The sequence below is a fragment of the Coregonus clupeaformis genome, chromosome 12, assembly GCF_020615455.1.
Source record: "Coregonus clupeaformis isolate EN_2021a chromosome 12, ASM2061545v1, whole genome shotgun sequence".
NCBI classification, from domain to species: domain Eukaryota; kingdom Metazoa; phylum Chordata; class Actinopteri; order Salmoniformes; family Salmonidae; genus Coregonus; species Coregonus clupeaformis.
The window spans coordinates 26242264-26261573 of record NC_059203.1 but is presented as its reverse complement, the minus strand read 5'-3'; the positions used below and the strand labels follow the sequence as shown (position 1 = coordinate 26261573).

The following is a 19310-nucleotide window of genomic DNA, read 5'->3' as shown; positions in this document are numbered from 1 at the left end:
GGAGTTAGACCACACTGGAACACATGGAGTTAGACCACACTGGAACACATGGAGTTAGACCGCACTGGAACACATGGAGTTAGACCATACTGGAACACATGGAGTTAGACCATACTGGAACACATGGAGTTAGACCGCACTGGAACACATGGAGTTAGACCATACTGGAACACATGGAGTTAGACCATACTGGAACACATGGAGTTAGACCACACTGGAACACATGGAGTTAGACCGCACTGGAACACATGGAGTTAGACCATACTGGAACACATGGAGTTAGACCACACTGGAACACATGGAGTTAGAACTAGTTTATACCAGCTCACCATCATCTTCTCCCTGCTGTTCGCTGGCGAGACTATACTGTCTAAAATACATAGAACACTGGAGAAAATAAGAGTTTGAACTACTAGATACGTGACATTCACTCAACAATGACTGTACATCAAATATCTATGTACTTAGTCTATTTACACTTCAAACATCAATTTGTCACTGTAAAATCGCTTTCTATTGTATGCATTGGTATTGTCCTTCTAAAACGGCCCGGGGCTGGGTTTCCACTTTTATTTTTAAACTTTTAATTTGACAGGGAAGTCATACTGAGACTAGGATCTCTTTTACAGATGAGTCCTGTATAAATACATCAAGCATATACAATATACAAAATTACAAACATATTAAGAAAAACAGACACATTTATCAACATAGAGGTCTCTGGTCGTTTCTCTGAACTGACCATGGGGGACCAGAATATCTCATTTCAGAGATATCTGTGAGCAAAAAAACCTAAAAGCAGTTTTACCCAACTCTGTGGAGATCGACGGGGCCTCCAGTGTTATCCAAGCCTGTGACTGGGTTTGGTAATTTGTAAGTCTACATTTCATTAATGATGATAGATACATAGGAAGTTTCTGCATGAGTGCTTTGTAGATAAACACAAGAAAAAGCTGCTCTCTCCTTACATACAAAGAGGCCCAGCCCACCTTTTGATACAAACACAATGGTGAGTTCTATAACCATCACCAGTAATAAACCTAATGGCACAATGGAAAACAGCATCTAGTGGTTTAAGTGTAGATGCTGCTGCATGCATATAGATAATATCCCCATATTCTAAAATAGACATAAAAATGGCCTGGACAATTTCCTTCCTATTAACAAAAGTCAGACATGCTTTGTTTCTGCAAAAGAAACTTAAACTTCTTCACCAGCTCAGTGACATATTTTTTTAATGACAATTTTGTTTTGTTTGCTTTTAGCACTTACTTTAGATCCAATAGTGACCACTGCAGTGCTAGAAAATGTGATTTCAAATTTGAAAAGGCTTGGCCAACCGATGGAGCAATGGAATACAACACTATATCATCTGCATACAAATTAATATTACACATTTTTACAGCATAGTGGGCCGAGTATCGAATCTTGGGGCAACCCTTTATGTAACTCAAGGAACTCAGATTTGACCACCTCTGTCATTGAGATAATTATGAAACCATCTGCAAGCATCAGTACCGAACCTTATTGAGGACAGTTTATTAAACAGAATAGCATGGTCTACAGCAGGGTTTTCCAAACTCTGTGCTCGGGACCCCAAGGGGAGCACGTTTTGGTTTTTGCCCTAGCACTACACAGCTGATTCAAATATTCAACTAATTATCACGCTTTGATCATTTTGAATCGGCTGTGTAGTGTTAGGGCAAAAAACTAAATGTGCACCCCTTGGTGTCCCGAGGACCGAGTTTGGTCTACAGTATCAAAAGCTCTTTCTAGCATTTAAGGCATTTGTAATATCATTTACAATAAGCATGGTAGCCGTAGTGGTACTATGTTTAGGTCTGAATCCAGATTGATTAACATTAAGAATACCATTTACAAATTGTCACCCCTAATGACTTCCTGGTGTCAATAGCTAATAAGGCAGCAATAACGTCTGTTTCTGTGAGTTGCCAAAAAGAAAAACCCTGACTACCATTTCCCAAGTCACGTGAGGTTGACTGATCATCCATCGAGGCAACTGGAGGCTGAATGTGGGAAGAACAGTCAACTGACTGGCCAAGACCAGTATGACCACCATTTCTTTCAAATAAGATATAAGCTGAGATAAAATGCTGACTATAAGCATCACAAATCTTAACTTTTAAAAATAATGACACAGGAGTCTAAAACTACTTGCTTAGGCAGGGAAGTAGAGGAATTACCCCGCTTCAGTGAATTAACAGTTTTACAGAATTTAGAGGGATCACTAACAGAGTCTACCGTAGCTCTAAGGAAGTAGTTTGATTTGGCCTGTTTAAATGAGGCAGTGCACCTTTTTCTCAATTGCCTAAATAGCTGCCAATCAGCTAATGAGCCAGCTTGTCTAGCCTTGACCCAGGCTTGATTTCTTATCAAGAGGTCTGAGAGTACAGGAGAGTACTTTGGATTAGTTTGTTTTTTGACTCTGAGTTGCTTGAAAGGGGCATGCGAGATAAAAAAATGTTTTATCTTCACAATTATACGAGGGTCAGAGTTTTTCAATCTGGTATCTCTAATGCAAGCAATAGGCCAGTGGTCGCTGATATCATTTGCAAAAACACCACTAGCCAAATACTTATGGGGACGGTTAGTCAGGATAAGGTCAATCAATGAGGAGTTTGCTAGGTTTTTTTACATTAATCCGAGTGGGTTTTGTTATCAGCTGAGTCAAGTTGAACTCAAGACAGATATTCTTAAACTGATCTCAGGCATGTGTAAGCCAATCAAGATTTAGATCTCCTGACACAACCAGTTCTGATACCAGAAAGGGTTTTAAATAATCAGAAATAATACCAACCCCTCTGCTGGGGGGAGGTAGACACATTTTGGGGACAGAGATGCTAAGAGAGCATGATGCCATAAGACTAGATTTTACATAAATGCCCGCCCCTCCCCCCTTTTTTGTCTATCACATCTGAAAATGTTGTTGTCCGCAATGGAAACATCCTTATCCATAATCAAATTATTCAGCCAGGTCTCTGAGATAACCAGAACATCTGGGTTGGTGTCATGCACCCAGACATCTAGAAAGTCTAGTTTAGACATCAGGCTTCACACATTAAAAAAAAAATCTCATAAATCTACCCCATAATGACGAAGCAAAAACAGGTTTTTATAAATTTTAGAAAATGTATAAAACAAACCCCACCTGAAATATCATATTTGCACAAGTATTCAGGCCCTTTACTCAGTACTTTGTTGAAGCACCTTTGGCAGCCTCGAGTCTTCAGGGGTATGACGCTACAAGCTTGGCACACCTGTATTTGGGGAGTTTCTCCCATTCTTCTCTGCAGATCCTCTCAAGCTCTGTCAGGTTGGATGGGGAGCGTCGCTGCACAGCTATTTTCTCTCCAGAGATGTTCGATCGCGTTCAAGTCCGGGCTCTGGCTGGGCCACTCAAGGACATTCAGAGAATTGTCCTGAAGCCACTCTTGTGCTTAGGGTCGTTGTCCTGTTGGATGGTGAACCTTCGGCCCAGTCTGAGGTCCTGAGCGCTCTGGAGCAGGTTTTCATCAAGGATCTCTCTGTACTTTTCTCCGTTCATCTTTCCCTCGATCCTGACTAGTCTCACAGTCCCTGCCGCTGAAAAACATCCCCACAGCATGATGCTGCCACCACAATGCTTCACCGTAGGGATGGTGCCAGGTTTCCTCCAGATGTGACGCTTGGCATTCAGGCCAAAGAGTTAAATCTTGTTTCTCATGGTCTGAGAGTCCTTTAGGTGCCTTTTGTCAAACTCCAAGCGGGCTGTCATGTGCCTTTTACTGAGGAGTGGCTTCCGTCTGGCCACTCTACCATAAAGGCCTGATTGGTGGAGTGCTGCAGAGATGGTTGTCCTTCTGGGAAGTTCTCCCATCTCCACAGAGGAACTCTGGAGCTCTGTCAGAGTGACCATCGGGTTCTTGGTCATCCCCCTGAACAAGGCCCTTTTCCCCCGATTGCTCCGTTTGGCCGGGCGGCCTGCTCTAGGAAGAGTCTTGGTAGTTCCAAACTTCTTCCATTTAAGAAACAGCTCAAGGATGATAAAAAAAACAGGATGCACCTAAGCTCAATTTCGAGTCTCATAGCAAAGGGTCTGAATACTTACGTAAATAAGTTATTTCTGTTTTTTATTTTTAATACATTTGCAAAAAAGTCTAAAAAAACAGTTTTCACTTTGTCATTATGGGGTCTTGTGTGTAGATTGATTATTGGGGTCTTGTGTGTAGTGTTATTTTTTAAAATCTATTTTCGAGTAAGGCTGTAACGTAACAAAATGTGGAAAAAGTCAAGGGGTGTGAATACTTTCCGAATGCACTGCATCTGCAACTTCAACACCAAGTTTAGTTTGTTTGATTTGTAGGGCTAAATCATATATATCATTAACATATAGTGCAAATAAAGTGGGTGAGAGTACGTAAGGGGTTGGAAACCAGCCAGTCCTGAGGTCATTGACCTGAGCCCATTTTAATTAGTCTAAAAGGAAGAAGGTCTCTTCACCCAGTCGAAAGCCTTCTGAAAATCAATAAAACAGGCCAACGTTGGTTCTAGCCCGGACCACTGTGGAGACAGTATAGATGTGGTCTATACGCCCCCTATTCACTTCCATCCATTTTTTGTCCCAGTACCGGGTTACCTTCAGACGGGTCACTTGTGGGGATCGTAGAGCGAAACTGAGAATACCATCTTGTTTGTGAGAGTCGAGTCTTTCCATAGAGGGATCATATTAATGTGTAGCCCAAACCGTTCAGATGCTACAGACAGAAGTTGGCAGATCGGCTGTACCGACTTCAGACGAGTCCCATGACACTTGTGAGGGAACGTTGAGCAAAACAGAGAACACCACCCTGTTCATGAGTCTCATATTTCCATAGAGGGGTCATATTTGTTTGTTGTCTAAAACCGTTCGGACCCTACATACATTTTCATGAAAAGACACATTTTTGTGATGTCTCCTGGTCTGACCAACAACACTGTATCTATGCCACATTCCACCGCAGATGCGGAAGGCCGACATTGGCGGATATGGTGTCTTGAGAGACAGCCCATAGAAAAAAAGATATCTCTAGCTTAAACTGATGGATTTTGATAGGGATTTTTTTATTATGCTAAATTAAAGAGATGTTTACTTAAACAAAAGGTGAATTAAGATCATATATAACTGTTATCCTGTTTGCTCTTCTCCCTCTCCCAGGAGAGAACATCTTCAACATCGACAGTGGGCGTAACGCGCCCCTCCACTCGCCGCCCTCAGAGCACTACACCATTGTGTTCAATGTGTTCGTCATGATGCAGCTATTCAATGAGATCAATGCCAGGAAGATCCACGGAGAGAGGAACGTTTTTGAGGCCATCTACCGTAACCCCATCTTCTGTAGCGTGGTCCTGGGAACCTTCGTCCTGCAGGTACAAACACACATACTGTAGACACACACACACACGCAGTCATACACACACACACACAGACATAAACTCACACACACACACTTGAACACACACATCACACACGCACATTATTTTATGGGCAAGGCCATTTAGCCTTCAAGAGGTTCTCAATCTGCTAGGGCACCAAGGCCATTAACCAAAATAGACAATTCAATTGATTTGAAAACTGAAAAACACTAGCTATTCTGTGAAGAAAAACATAAGTGTATGTTAATGTATATACATAATTAGCCTACATGTCAAAGTGTAAGTGATATAGCCTATGCTTATTGGCTACAGTCTGTCATGTCCAGACCAATGCTGACATGAGGGAGGTTCCTGAAAATGGAGTCAAACTTTAATTAGACTTTTAATTACATATATATAGGCTAAATGCCAGTCATGTTTGACAAATATAATGTTGGATCATTATTAATATCTAAAGGTTTGATTCTGTCTACATACTTAACGCACTGTTCGTTCTGATAGGAGAGAAAGGCCAGTGCCTGTTGTGCACTGCAACATCACCCACCTTGCAATCTGAGTGGAGGCAGTCAACATTTTGAAATTATTTAACCATAAATGTAGTTGTTTAAAACCTGGACGTTTGTCATTTTATGAGGCATGTCTTACCATGTTCCAACCAAAGGAATGTTAAGGGGATTATTTTATAAACACTTCCTCATATGCCATTGAAACCAGTAGGGCCTATTTCTCTCATGCTTGTTGTTGCGTCTTTAGATCTTCTAAAAAGCATGAGCTGGCGCTCACCGAGTGAAAATTATTTAGTGTAGAGGTGCAGACTAACTGCGAATAAACTGTAAACTATAAAAAATACTTGCACACTATATATATATATATATATATATATATATCAGTGGGGAAAAAAAAGTATTTAGTCAGCCACCAATTGTGCAAGTTCTCCCACTTAAAAAGATGAGAGAGGCCTGTAATTTTCATCACAGGTACACGTCAACTATGACAGACAAATTGGGAGAAAAAAAATCCAGAAAATCACATTGTAGGATTTTTAATGAATTTATTTGCAAATTATGGTGGAAAATAAGTATTTGGTCACCTACAAACAAGCAAGATTTCTGGCTCTCACAGACCTGTAACTTCTTCTTTAAGAGGCTCCTCTGTCCTCCACTCGTTACCTGTATTAATGGCACCTGTTTGAACTTGTTATCAGTATAAAAGACACCTGTCCACAACCTCAAACAGTCACACTCCAAACTCCACTATGGCCAAGACCAAAGAGCTGTCAAAGGACACCAGAAACAAAATTGTAGACCTGCACCAGGCTGGGAAGACTGAATCTGCAATAGGTAAGCAGCTTGGTTTGAAGAAATCAACTGTGGGAGCAATTATTAGGAAATGGAAGACATACAAGACCACTGATAATCTCCCTCGATCTGGGGCTCCACGCAAGATCTCACCCCGTGGGGTCAAAATGATCACAAGATCGGTGAGCAAAAATCCCAGAATCACACAGGGGGACCTAGTGAATGACCTGCAGAGAGCTGGGACCAAAGTAACAAAGCCTACCATCAGTAACACACTACGCCGCCAGGGACTCAAATCCTGCAGTGCGAGACGGGTCCCCCTGCTTAAGCCAGTACATTTTCAGGCCCGTCTGAAGTTTGCTAGAGTGCATTTGGATGATCCAGAAGAGGATTGGGAGAATGTCATATGGTCAGATGAAACCAAAATAGAACTTTTTGGTAAAAACTCAACTCGTCGTGTTTGGAGGACAAAGAATGCTGAGTTGCATCCAAAGAACACCATACCTACTGTGAAGCATGGGGGTGGAAACGTCATGCTTTGGGGCTGTTTTTCCTGCAAAGGGACCAGGACGACTGATCCGTGTAAAGGAAAGAATGAATGGGGCCATGTATCGTGAGATTTTGAGTGAAAACCTCCTTCCATCAGCAAGGGCATTGAAGATGAAACGTGGCTGGGTCTTTCAGCATGACAATGATCCCAAACACACCGCCCGGGCAACGAAGGAGTGGCTTCGTAAGAAGCATTTCAAGGTCCTGGAGTGGCCTAGCCAGTCTCCAGATCTCAACCCCATAGAAAATCTTTGGAGGGAGTTGAAAGTCCGTGTTGCCCAGCGACAGCCCCAAAACATCACTGCTCTAGAGGAGATCTGCATGGAGGAATGGGCCAAAATACCAGCAACAGTGTGCGAAAACCTTATGAAGACTTACAGAAAACGTTTGACCTGTGTCATTGCCAACAAAGGGTATATAACAAAGTATTGAGAAACTTTTGTTATTGACCAAATACTTATTTTCCACCATAATTTGCAAATAAATTCATTAAAAATCCTACAATGTGATTTTCTGGATTTTTTTCCCTCATTTTGTCTGTCATAGTTGACGTGTACCTATGATGAAAATTACAGGCCTCTCTCATCTCTTTAATTGGGAGAACTTGCACAATTGGTGGCTGACTAAATACTTTTTTTCCCCACTGTATATATATAAACTCAGCAAAAAAAGAAACGTCCATTTTTTCAGGACCCTGTCTTTCAAAGATAACTAGTAAAATTCCAAATAACTTCACAGATCTTCATTGTAAAGGGTTTAAACACAGTTTCCCATGCTTGTTCAATGAGCCATAAACAATTAATGAACATGCACCTGTGGAATGGTCATTAAGATACTAACAGCTTACAGACTGTAGGCAATTAAGGTCACGGTTATGAAAACTTAGGACACTAAAGAGGCCTTTCTACTGACTCTGAAAAACACCAAAAGAAAGATGCCCAGGGTCCCTGCTCATCTGCGTGAATGTGCCTTAGGCATGCTGCAAGGAGGCATGAGGACTGCAGATGTGGCCAGGGCAATAAATTGCAATGTCCGTACTGTGAGACGCCTAAGACAGCACTACAGGGAGACAGGACGGACAGCTGATCGTCCTCGCAGTGGCAGACCACGTGTAACAACACCTGCACAGGATCGGTACATCCGAACATCACACCTGCGGGACAGGTACAGGATGGCAACAACAACTGCCCAAGTTACACTAGGAACGCACAATCCCTCCATCAGTGCTCAGACTGTCCGCAATAAGCTGAGAGAGGCTGGACTGAGGGCTTGTAGGCCTGTTGTAAGGCAGGTCCTCACCAGACATCACCAGCAACAACGTCGCCTATGGGCAGAAACCCACCGTCGCTGGAACAGACAGGACTGGCAAAAAGTGCTCTTCACTGACGAGTCGCGGTTTTGTCTCACCAGGGGTGATCGTCGGATTCGTGTTTATCGTCAAAGGAATGAGCATTACACCGAGGCCTGTACTCTGGAGCGGGATCGATTTGGAGGTGGAGGGTCTTCATGGTCTGGGGCGGTGTGTCACAGCATCATCGGACTGAGCTTGTTGTCATTGCAGGCAATCTCAACGCTGGGCGTTACAGGGAAGACATCCTCCTCCCTCATGTGGTACACTTCCTGCAGGCTCATCCTGATATGACCCTCCAGCATGACAATGCCACCAGCGATACTGCTCATTCTGTGCGTGATTTCCTGCAAGACAGGAATGTCAGTGTTCTACCATGGCCAGCAAAGAGCCCAGATCTCAATCCCATTGAGCATGTCTGGGACCTGTTGGATCCCAGAAATGTCCGGGAACTTGCAGGTGCCTTGGTGGAAGAGTGGGGTAACATCTCACAGCAAGAACTGGCAAATCTGGTGCAGTCCATGAGGAGGAGATGCACTGCAGTACTAAATGCACTTTTGAGAACAGTGTTTTCATTTTAATTGCGTTTTGGAACGTTCACGCTTATAGCCTACTGCCGTGTGCACATTGCTGCGTTTATAATGTGAAGAAATAGTTTATCAACATTTTAAGCTAAACGTTCTGATCTTTTGAATCAGTCTCATTTGCTTTTAAAAGTTTTTTTGGGATGTACAGTGGTTGCATTAATTTGGGATCTATTGCGTCCCACAACTGTCCCAGAGTATGTTTGGAATATTTATTGCACAGAAGAAGAATCTATCCAATAGAAAAGGTCAACTTTTGTACTATGGGGGATGAAAGATTGAGATAGGCTAGTGCTTTTGCTGTTCATTAGGCCTACTCATCTTGTTGGCTGGTGAAAAGAAAACGTGGACAGTTCTTCTAACATCTTCAAAATGCGCTTCATAATTCGATAAGAAGGACTCGCGCCGTTGCATCCCTGATGTGTCTGTCTTCACTTGTAGCCTACTTCGGAGCTGAGATCCCTGTGAGAAGTACCCGATCACGTGACGGGCATTGGCTAATAATAATTGCGATATCTGAGAGAGCCATGTGAGTGAGGGGTGCTTCGGAGTAGGCTACGGTGATTTGCTGCCAGGAGAAGTGAATTATAATTATTATATTTAGCCCAAGGGAACAACGGTCACTTTGGCCACAAGGCATACATTTTTTTAGAGGGCATTACGGCCACACAAGGGGGCATCGATGGCCATGGCCGCCGATGCCACTGGGAAAGTCGAGACATGCCATAACCCCATCTTCGTTAGTATGATGTGTGGCAGCTTGGTTCTACAGGTACTCACTCTGTGGCTCTGTCTCAGATTGTCATTGTCCAGTTTGGAGGGAAGCCCTTCTCCTGCACGGCTCTGACCATTGACCAGTGGCTCTGGTGTGTGTTCATCGGAGTGGGAGAGCTGCTTTGGGGACAGGTAAGACACACAAACACTCACTCACACATATTTAAAATCTCTTCAGCTCCGTGCTTGTGTGCGTGTGGGTGCGTGGCTGTGGTGTGCGTGTGTGGCTGTGGTGTGTGTGCGTGTGCGTGTGTGAAGAAGCTGGTACAGTAGGTGCCAGTGAACTCTTGCTATGCTTAGACGGGTTCTGGAACACAAAGCAGCCGTGTTCCATGGTTACCGTCACAACAGTCACCGTGGTAATGAGCGCTGGCGCACATAAAAGCAGCACTGCCCACATTTACCTGCACCCCAGAGGACGAGAACCCAGCACGATACTCCCTCTGCGACTACACTCGCGCACACACACACACATGTTCAAAGACACATGCACACACACTTCTCCCTCTGCACACACACGTTGGAAGACACACACACTTTTCCCTTAGCACCTACACACTCACACACACACACACAAACACAAAATCCTACACTTGCCCACACACACACACACACTCAAAGGCATACATATAGAGAAAGAGATCTCATACTGTGTATTGACAGGTACCCATACCCTTAAAGACAAGCTTCCCCACACAGACAGTTGTCTGAGTACAGGTAGGAGGTAGAGAGAGAACGATCTCTGTAAACCATGTAGAACAAGCTACTGTCTGTCTCTCTGTATCAACCTATAACATTACATCTAGGATGATGGCCTCCAGCGAGTGTGTGTGCGGGTGTGTGCGTGTGCACGTGCGTTTGTGTGTGTGGGAGTCTTTGACAGCATAACCATTCAAAGGTGACTAAATGAGTTTGAGTCATCATGACTTGTTACATAAGTGTCCCGTGTTTGAAATGCAGACAAGAGAACATAACACACACACATCAGTATCTATACCTCCACCCCAAGGAATGGTACAGCAAGGGAGTTTACCATCCTTCTTCCGACACCACAGTTTGTTATAGGGTGCCATTTGGGATGCAGCCTCAGTCTGTTGGGTTCAGTGCTGGGGCATGCTGGTTATGCAACTGTCTGTTCAGCCAATCCAGGTCTTCGAAACAGTCACATGAGGACAAACTGGCAACCACCAAATTAAGTAGAGCCATTCAATATAAATAGTTATGTGTGTGTGTGTATCTCCATGCTCGCAATACCATAGAATAACAGTATTTTAATAGGATCTCTGTGGGCAATCCTCTCTTTAGTCTGGGCCTGAGAAATGACCTTGCATTCACTTCAGATCCTGAAGGGAATTGATAAGGCAAACTAATCACTGGGCGAACTAGAGGGCATTGACTGAATTAATTAATTTCTAACCATGAATGTAATTATGAGTTAGTGAACCGATATAAGTTCACATGAACAGTTATTAATGCATGTGATAGCCTGCCAAGAAATATGATGCGAGAAAAAACCACTGGAGCTTTTACATACAGATCAGATGAGGTGTTAATTTCAGGTCAGAGCTCTTTAATAGTATACTGCAGAGGTGTGTGTGTGTGTGTGTGTGTGTGTGTGTGTGCGTGCGCGCATGTGTGTATGGGAGTCTTTGAAAGCATAATCATTCAGTTTTGACTAAATTAATTTGAGTCATCATGACTTCTTACATAAGTATTTAGTATGTAGTATTTTATTAGGATCCCTATTACCTACTGCTAAAGCATTACATAAGTGTACCGTGTTTGAAATGCAGACAAGAGAACCTAACACACACACAGCACCACATTACCATAGTATCTATACCTCCACCCCAAGGAATGGTACAGCAAGAACGTTTTTCCATCATTTTCCTGACACCACAGTTTGTTTCAGGCTGCATCCCAAATGGCACCCTATTCTCTCCCTATGTGGTGCACTATATAAGGAATATGGTGCCATTTCGGATGCAACCTCAGTCCGTTGGGTTCAGTGTTGGGGCATTCTGCTTAGTCAACTCTCTGCTCAGCCAATCCATGTCTTCGAAACATTCACATGAGGACAAACTGGTTGGCAACCACATAATTAAATAGAACCATTCAATAGAAATAGTCATGAATATGTATCTCTATTCAACACCATAGAATTATAGTCATTTAATGGGATCTCTGCTTTCACTTCAGATCCTGAAGGGAATTGATAAGGTGAACTAATCACTGAGAGAACTAGAGGGCGTGGACTGAATTAATTAATTTCAAACCATGAATTTAATTATGAGTTAGTGAACCGATATAAGTTCACATGAAGAGTTATTAATGCGTGTGATAGCCTGCCAAGAAATATGATGCGAGAAAAAACCACTGGAGCTTTTACATACAGATCAGATGAGGTGTTAATTTCAGGTCAGAGCTCTTTAATAGTATACTGCAGACATGGAATACTAGAATGGACATGAACCTTCTTATGATGGTATAAAAGGTCAGCCCTATTCTACTGCCAATGTTTGTCTATGGAGATTGCATGGCTGTGTGCTCGATTTTATGTACCTGTCAACAACAGGTGTTCCTGAAATAGCTGAATCCACTAATTTGAAGGGGTGTCTACATACCTTTGTATATATGTGGACACCCCTTCAAGTTAGTGGATTCGGCTAGTTCAGCCACACCCGTTGCTGACAGGTGTATAAAATCGAGCGCACAGCCATGCAATCTCCATAGACAAACATTGGCAATATAATGGCCTTACTGAAGAGCTAAGTGACTTTCAACAGGGCACAGTCATAGGATGCCACCTTTCCAACAAGTCAGTTTGTCAAATTTCTGCCCTGCTAGAGCTGCCCCGGTCAACTGTAAGTGCTGTTATTGTGAAGTGGAAATGTCTAGGGGCAACAACGGCTCAGCCGCGAAGTGGTAGGCCACACAAGCTCACAGAACGGGACCGCTGAGTTCTGAAGTGTGTAGCACGTAAAAACCGTCTGTCCTCGGTTGCAACACTCACTACCGAGTTCCAAACTGCCTCTGGAAGCAACGTCAGCATAAGAACTGTTCGTCGGGAGCTTCATGAAATTTCCATGGCCGAGCAGCCGCACACAAGCCTAAGATCACCATGCGCAGTGCCAAGCGTCAGATTGAGTGGTGTAAAGCTTGCCGCCATCACGCTTCACCATCTGGCAGTCCGACAGACGAATCTGGGTTTGGCGGATGCCAGGAGAACGCTACCTGCCCGAATGCATAGTACCAACTGTAAAGTTTGGTGGAGGAGGAATAATGGTATGGGGCTGTTTTTCATGGTTCAGGCTAGGCCCCTTAGTTCCAGTGAAGGGAAATCTTAACACTACAGCATACAATAACATTGTAGACGATTCTGTACATCCAACTTTGTGGCAACAGTTTGGGGAAGGCCCTTTCCTGTTTCAGCATGAAAATGCCCCCGTGCACAAAGCGAGGTCCATACAGAAATGGTTTGTTGAGATCGGTGTGGAAGAACTTGACTGGCCTGCATAGAGCCCTGACCTCAACCCCATCGAACGCCTTTGGGATGAATTGGAACGCAGACTGCGAGCCAGGCCTAATCGCCCAACATCAGTGCCCGACCTCACTGATGCTCTTGCAGCAGCAATGTTCCAACATCTAGTGGAAAGCCTTCCCAGAAGAGTGGAGGCTGGTATAGCAGCAAAGAGGGGACCAACTCCATATTAATGCCCATGATTTTGGAATGAGATGTTTGACGAGCAGGTGTCCACATCCTTTGGTCATGTAGTGTGTATTTGTACAATTATATATAGTATGCTGCTCTCTCTCTTTCCAGCTGATCTCTACAATCCCCCACGGAAAGCATATACAGTATTATTCCAAAGATAACAGCTAGTCTTACTGTACTGTGAAAGATGGATGTTTATAGAAACATTCTCATGGTGTGTCTCTCTCCTCTCAGCTGTTTTCAATGGTCCCCCACAACTAGCATACAGTATTATTACCAGCTAGTACTGCTGTAAGATAGCCTGATTGCCAGTTTGTTTGTGCTATCATGCCAACTCCTTGTCACTCATTGCCACACCTAACATGGAGAAATTGAGTTTGCAATAGCACAAACAGATCTGGGACCAGGCTAACTGTAAGATATATGGTTATAGAAACCTTCTCATGGTGTCTCTCTCTCCTCCAGCTGATCTCCGCCATCCCCACCCATCACCTGAAGTTCCTAAAGGAGGCTGGCCACGGCACCCATAAGGAGGATGTCCCCGAAAACGAGATGAATGAGGGGGACGATGAGATCGACCACGCTGAGATGGAGCTCCGTAGGGGACAGGTCCTCTGGTTCAGGGGCCTCAACCGCATCCAGACTCAGGTACGCACCAGTCTGGTACGCACCGGGGAGTCCTCAAATACCATCACCTGCACTCGCCTTAGCAGGTTCCCCCATCTCTCTCTCTCTCTCTCTCTCTCTCTCTCTCTCTCTCTCTCTCTCTCTCTCTCTCTCTCTCTCTCTCTCTCTCTCTCTCTCTCTCTCTCTCTCTCTCGCTCTCTCGCTCTCGCTCTCGCTCTCGCTCTCGCTCTCGCTCTCGCTCTCGCTCTCGCTCTCGCTTTCTTCCAGTCCCATCCAGGGGTTTCACAGGTATACTGTAGGAGGAGAAGTCCATCTAAATGGGGTTGAGAGGATTGGGTACTCCTCTCCCTCTCTCTATCCTTCCCTCCCTTCCTCTCCCCCTCCCCAGGCTTTTCAGAAAAAAGAAGAGAACAGAGGAGAAGACCTACAGAAGATCTTCAAGACCATAAGAGGAGGGATACTACCTCTTGTGAGGAGCTGTCTGTTCTCCAGGTGTAGTGGTCCTGTCAAAGAGAAGAAGAGGACATCTTTATTTTACCATGTCTGATGTGCTAACTGTTACTGGGCTTTTATTGGTATATGTGTGTTTATGTTTATACCACAGCATTGTTGAATACTCGTTTCTGATTGAACTAGAAGGGTATTCTCGAATGGACATTAAAACCAGATAACAGGACAGTTGGAAAATATATTGAGTTAATTGGAAAATGTTTCGGGACACCTTGCAATCATGACGCAATATGCACCTACACATGCTGTTCTTGCTACAGAAAGTTACAGAAAGTTAAACCAACAACTACACAAACTGAAAGTAGTTACATTGTAAACACAGGTCCAATGAGGAAAACAACTTAGCTAGCTAGCATTGATTTGTTTTTGCAGATACATATTTTTTTGGAACATCTGATGATCTAACGTGGTGAGTGATGAACATGAATTTCTCCGGTCCCCTCCGCCACTAAAGCTGTCAAATCCTCCCACATTTTTGTAGTTTGACCAGCTGTTTTCAGCAACTGACATTTATCATTTGGTTGTCATATTGGCAGGTTTGCTAGCAACAAACTATTTAGCTAGCTTCTAGCCTAGTGTTTTATATGCAATGTGATCTCCTTGCAATTAACAGTCAAGTGTCCTGACGAGAAGGCAAACTTTTCTAGCTATGCCAGGAAAAATCTGGCATTATCAGCTTATTATTATGGATGTATCCAAATGGCAATAGAAAACAGCTATTTTGCTGTTATTCTGGCTGCAGAGGTCGTGACTGTGTTATCCGTAGCTAACTGGCTAGCTAGCAAGCAAGGGATAAGAACATTGCCAGCGAGCATGGCAACAGAATATAAAGAACGAACGACTAGGCCGCGTCCGTAAATATCTAATTAATTGAACGAACGACTGGGTCACGTCTCTAGCAACTCCATATGAATGCCCATGATTTATATATTGTATGTGTGTATACTGTGTATATATACAGTGCATTCGGAAAGTATTCAGATCCCTTGACATTTCCACATTTTGTTATGTTACAGCCTTATTCTAACATTTTTTGTTTTTTTCCCCTCATCAATCTACACACAATACCCCAAAATGACAAAGCAAAAACAGGTTTTTATACATTTTTGCACATTTATAAAAAGAAAAAAAGAAACAACTGAAATATCACATTTCCATAAGTATTCAGACCCTTTACTCAGTACATTGTTGAAGCACCTTTGGCTGTGATTACAGCCTAAAAGCTTGGCACACCTGTATTTGGGGAGTTTCTCCCATTCTTCTCTGCAGATCCTCTCAAGCTCTGTCAGGTTGGATGGGGAGCGTCGGTGCACAGCTATTTTCAGGTCTCTCCAGACATGTTAGATCAGGTTCAAGTCTCGGCTCTGGCTGAGCCACTCAAGGACATTGAAAATCCTGCGTTGACTTGGCTGTGTGCTTAGGGTCGTTGTCCTGTTGGAAGGTGAACCTTCGACCCAGTCTGAGGTCCTGAGCTCTCTGTACTTTTCTCCGTTCATCTTTCCCTCGATTCTGACTAGTCTCACAGTCCCTGCCGCTAAAAAACATCCCCACAGTATGATGATGCTGCCACCACCATGCTTCACCGTAGGGAAGGTGCCAGGTTTCCTCCAGGCGTGCTTGGCATTCAGGTCAATCTTGGTAACATCAGACCAGATCATCTTGTTTCTCATGTTCAGAGTCCTTTAGGTGCCTCTTGGCAAACTCCAAGCAGGCTGTCGTGCATTTACTGAGGAGTGGCTTCCGTCTGGCCACTCTACCATAAAGGCCTGATTGGTGGAGTGCTGCAGAGATGGTTGTCCTTCTGGAAGGTTCTCCCATCTCTACAGAGGAACTCTGGAGCTCTGTCAGAGTGACCATCAGGTTCTTGGTCACCTCCCTGACCAAGACCCTTCTCCCCCGATTGCTCAGTTTGGCCGGGCGGCCAGCTCTAAGAAGAGTCTAGGTGATTCCAAACTTCTTCCATTTAAGAATGATGGAGGCCACTGTGTTCTTGGGGACCTTCAATGCTGCAGAAATGTTTTGGTACCCTTCCCCAGATCTGTGCCTCGACACAATACTGTCTTGGAGCTCTATGGACAATTCCTTCGACCTCATGGCTTGATTTTTGCTCTGACATGCACTGTCAAGTGTGGGATCTTTATATAGGTGTGTGCCTTTCCAAAGCATGTCCAATCAATTGAATTTACCACAGGTGGACTCCAATCAAGTAGTAGAAACATCTCAAGGATGATCAATGGAAACAGGATACACCTGAGCAAAATTTTGACACTCATAGCAAAGGGTCGGTATACTTATGTAAATAAGGTATTTCTGTTTTTCTGTTTTTAATAAATTTGCAAATATATCTAAAAACCTGTTTTCACTGTGTCGTTATGGGGTATTCTGTGTGTATATTGATGAGAATGTTTAAAAATAAGGCTGTAAGGTAACAAAATGTGGAAAAAGTCAAGGGGTCTGAATAATTTCCGAATGCACTGTGTGTGTGTGTGTGTGTGTGTATATATATATATATATATATATATATATATATATATATATATATATATATATATATATATATATTATTTCACATACACATACAGTACCAGTCAAAAGTTTGGACACACCTACTCATTCAAGGGTTTTTCTTTATTTATATTGTTTTCTACATTGTAGAATAATAGTGAAAACTATGAAATAACACATATGGAATCAAATAGTAACCAAAAAAGTGTTAAACAAATCAAAATATATTTTATATTTGAGATTCTTCAAATAGCCACCCTTTGCCTTGATGACAGCTTTGCAGACTCTTGGCATTCTCTCAATCAGCTTCACCTGGAATGCTTTTCCAACAGCCTTGAAGGAGTTCCCACATATGCTGAGCACTTGTTGACTGCTTTTCCTTCACTCTGCCGTCCGATTCATCCCAAACCATCTCAGTTGGGTTGAGGTCGGGGGATTGTGGAGGCCAGGTCATCTGATACAGCACTCCATCACTCTCCTTCTTGGTCAAATAGCCCTTACACAGCCTGGAGGTGTGTTGGGTCTGTCCTGTTTAAAAACAAATGATAGTCCCACTAAACCCAAACCAGATGGGATGCCATATCGCTGCAGAATGCTGTGGTAGCCATGCTGGTTAAGTGTGCCTTGAATTCTAAATAAATCACAGACATTGTCACCAGCAAAGCACCCCCACACCATAACACCTCCTCCTCTGTGCTTTACAGTGGGAACTACACATGCAGAGATCATCCGTTCACCCACACCGCGTCTCACAAAGACACAGCGGTTGAAACCAAAAATCTCCAATTTGGACTCCAGACCAATGGACAAATTTCCACCGGTCTAATGCTCGTGTTTCTTGGCCCAAGCAGATCTCTTCTTCTTATTGGTGTCCTTTAGTAGTGGTTTCTTTGTAGCAATTCGACCAAGAAGGCCTGATTCACATAGTCCCCTCTGAACAGTTGACGTTGAGATGTGTCTGTGACTTGAGCTCTGTGAAGCATTTATTTGGGCTGCAATTTCTGAGGCTGGTAACTCTAATGAACTTATCCTCTGCAGCAGAGGTAAACTTGGTCTTCCATTCCTGTGGCGGTCCTCATGAGCCCGTTTCATGAGCCCGTTTCATCATAGTGCTTGATGGTTTTTGCGACTGCGCTTGAAAAAACGTTAAAAGTTCTTGAGATTTTCCCTATTGACTGACCTTCATGTCTTAAAGTAATGATGGACTGTCATTTCTCTTTGCTTATTTGAGCTGTTCTTGCCATAAAATGGACTTGGTCTTTTACCAAATAGGGCTATCTTCTGTATACCACCCCTACCTTTACACAACACAAATGATTGGCTCATACGCATTAAGACAGAAAAAATTCCACAAATTCACTTTTAGTAAGACACCTGTTAATTTAAATGAATTCCAGGTGACTTTCTCATGAAGCTGGTTGAGAGAATGCCAAGAGTGTGCAAAGCTGTCATCAAGGCAAAGGGACCCATGGGGCGGCGCGCAATTGGCCCAGCGTCGTCCAGGGTAGGGGAGGGAATGGCCGGCAGGGATGTAGCTCAGTTGATAGAGCATGGCGTTTGTAACGCCAGGGTTGTGGGTTCGATTCCCACAGGGGGTAGGAAAAAAATTAATAAAAAAATTTATGCATTCACTAACTGTAAGTCGCTCTGGATAAGAGCGTCTGCTAAATGACTAAAATGTAAATGTAAATTTGAAGAATCTCAAATATAAAATATATTTTAATTTGTTTAACACTTTTTGGGTTATTACATGATTCCATATGTGTTATTTCATAGTTTTGATGTCGTCACTATTATTAAACAATGTAGAAAATAGCAAAAATCAAGAAAAACCCTTGAATGAGTAGGTGTGTCCAAACTTTTGACTGGTACTGTGTATATGTATGTATGTATGTATGTATGAATGTATGTATGTGTATGTATGTGTGTGTGTGTGTACAGTCGTGGTCAAAAGTTTTGAGAATGACACAAATATTAATTTTCACAAA

General features: G+C 43.2%; 1 protein-coding gene across 6 annotated transcripts in view; it reads left to right on the top strand.

Annotated features, from left to right (window-relative positions):
• LOC121578138 (plasma membrane calcium-transporting ATPase 1) overlaps positions 1 to 19310 on the top strand; it is a 187913-nt gene that overhangs the window by 142911 nt on the left and 25692 nt on the right. For all 6 annotated transcript variants that reach the window (XR_006002737.1, XR_006002736.1, XM_041892265.1 and 3 more), the window contains 3 exons: positions 5195 to 5406; positions 9990 to 10097; positions 14146 to 14328. Coding sequence is in view for 4 of the 6 variants with exons in the window: in XM_041892265.1 (XP_041748199.1) it covers positions 5195 to 5406; positions 9990 to 10097; positions 14146 to 14328 (503 nt within the window). In the remaining 2 variants the exon portion in view is untranslated. The remainder of the gene's footprint in view (positions 1 to 5194; positions 5407 to 9989; positions 10098 to 14145; positions 14329 to 19310) is intronic.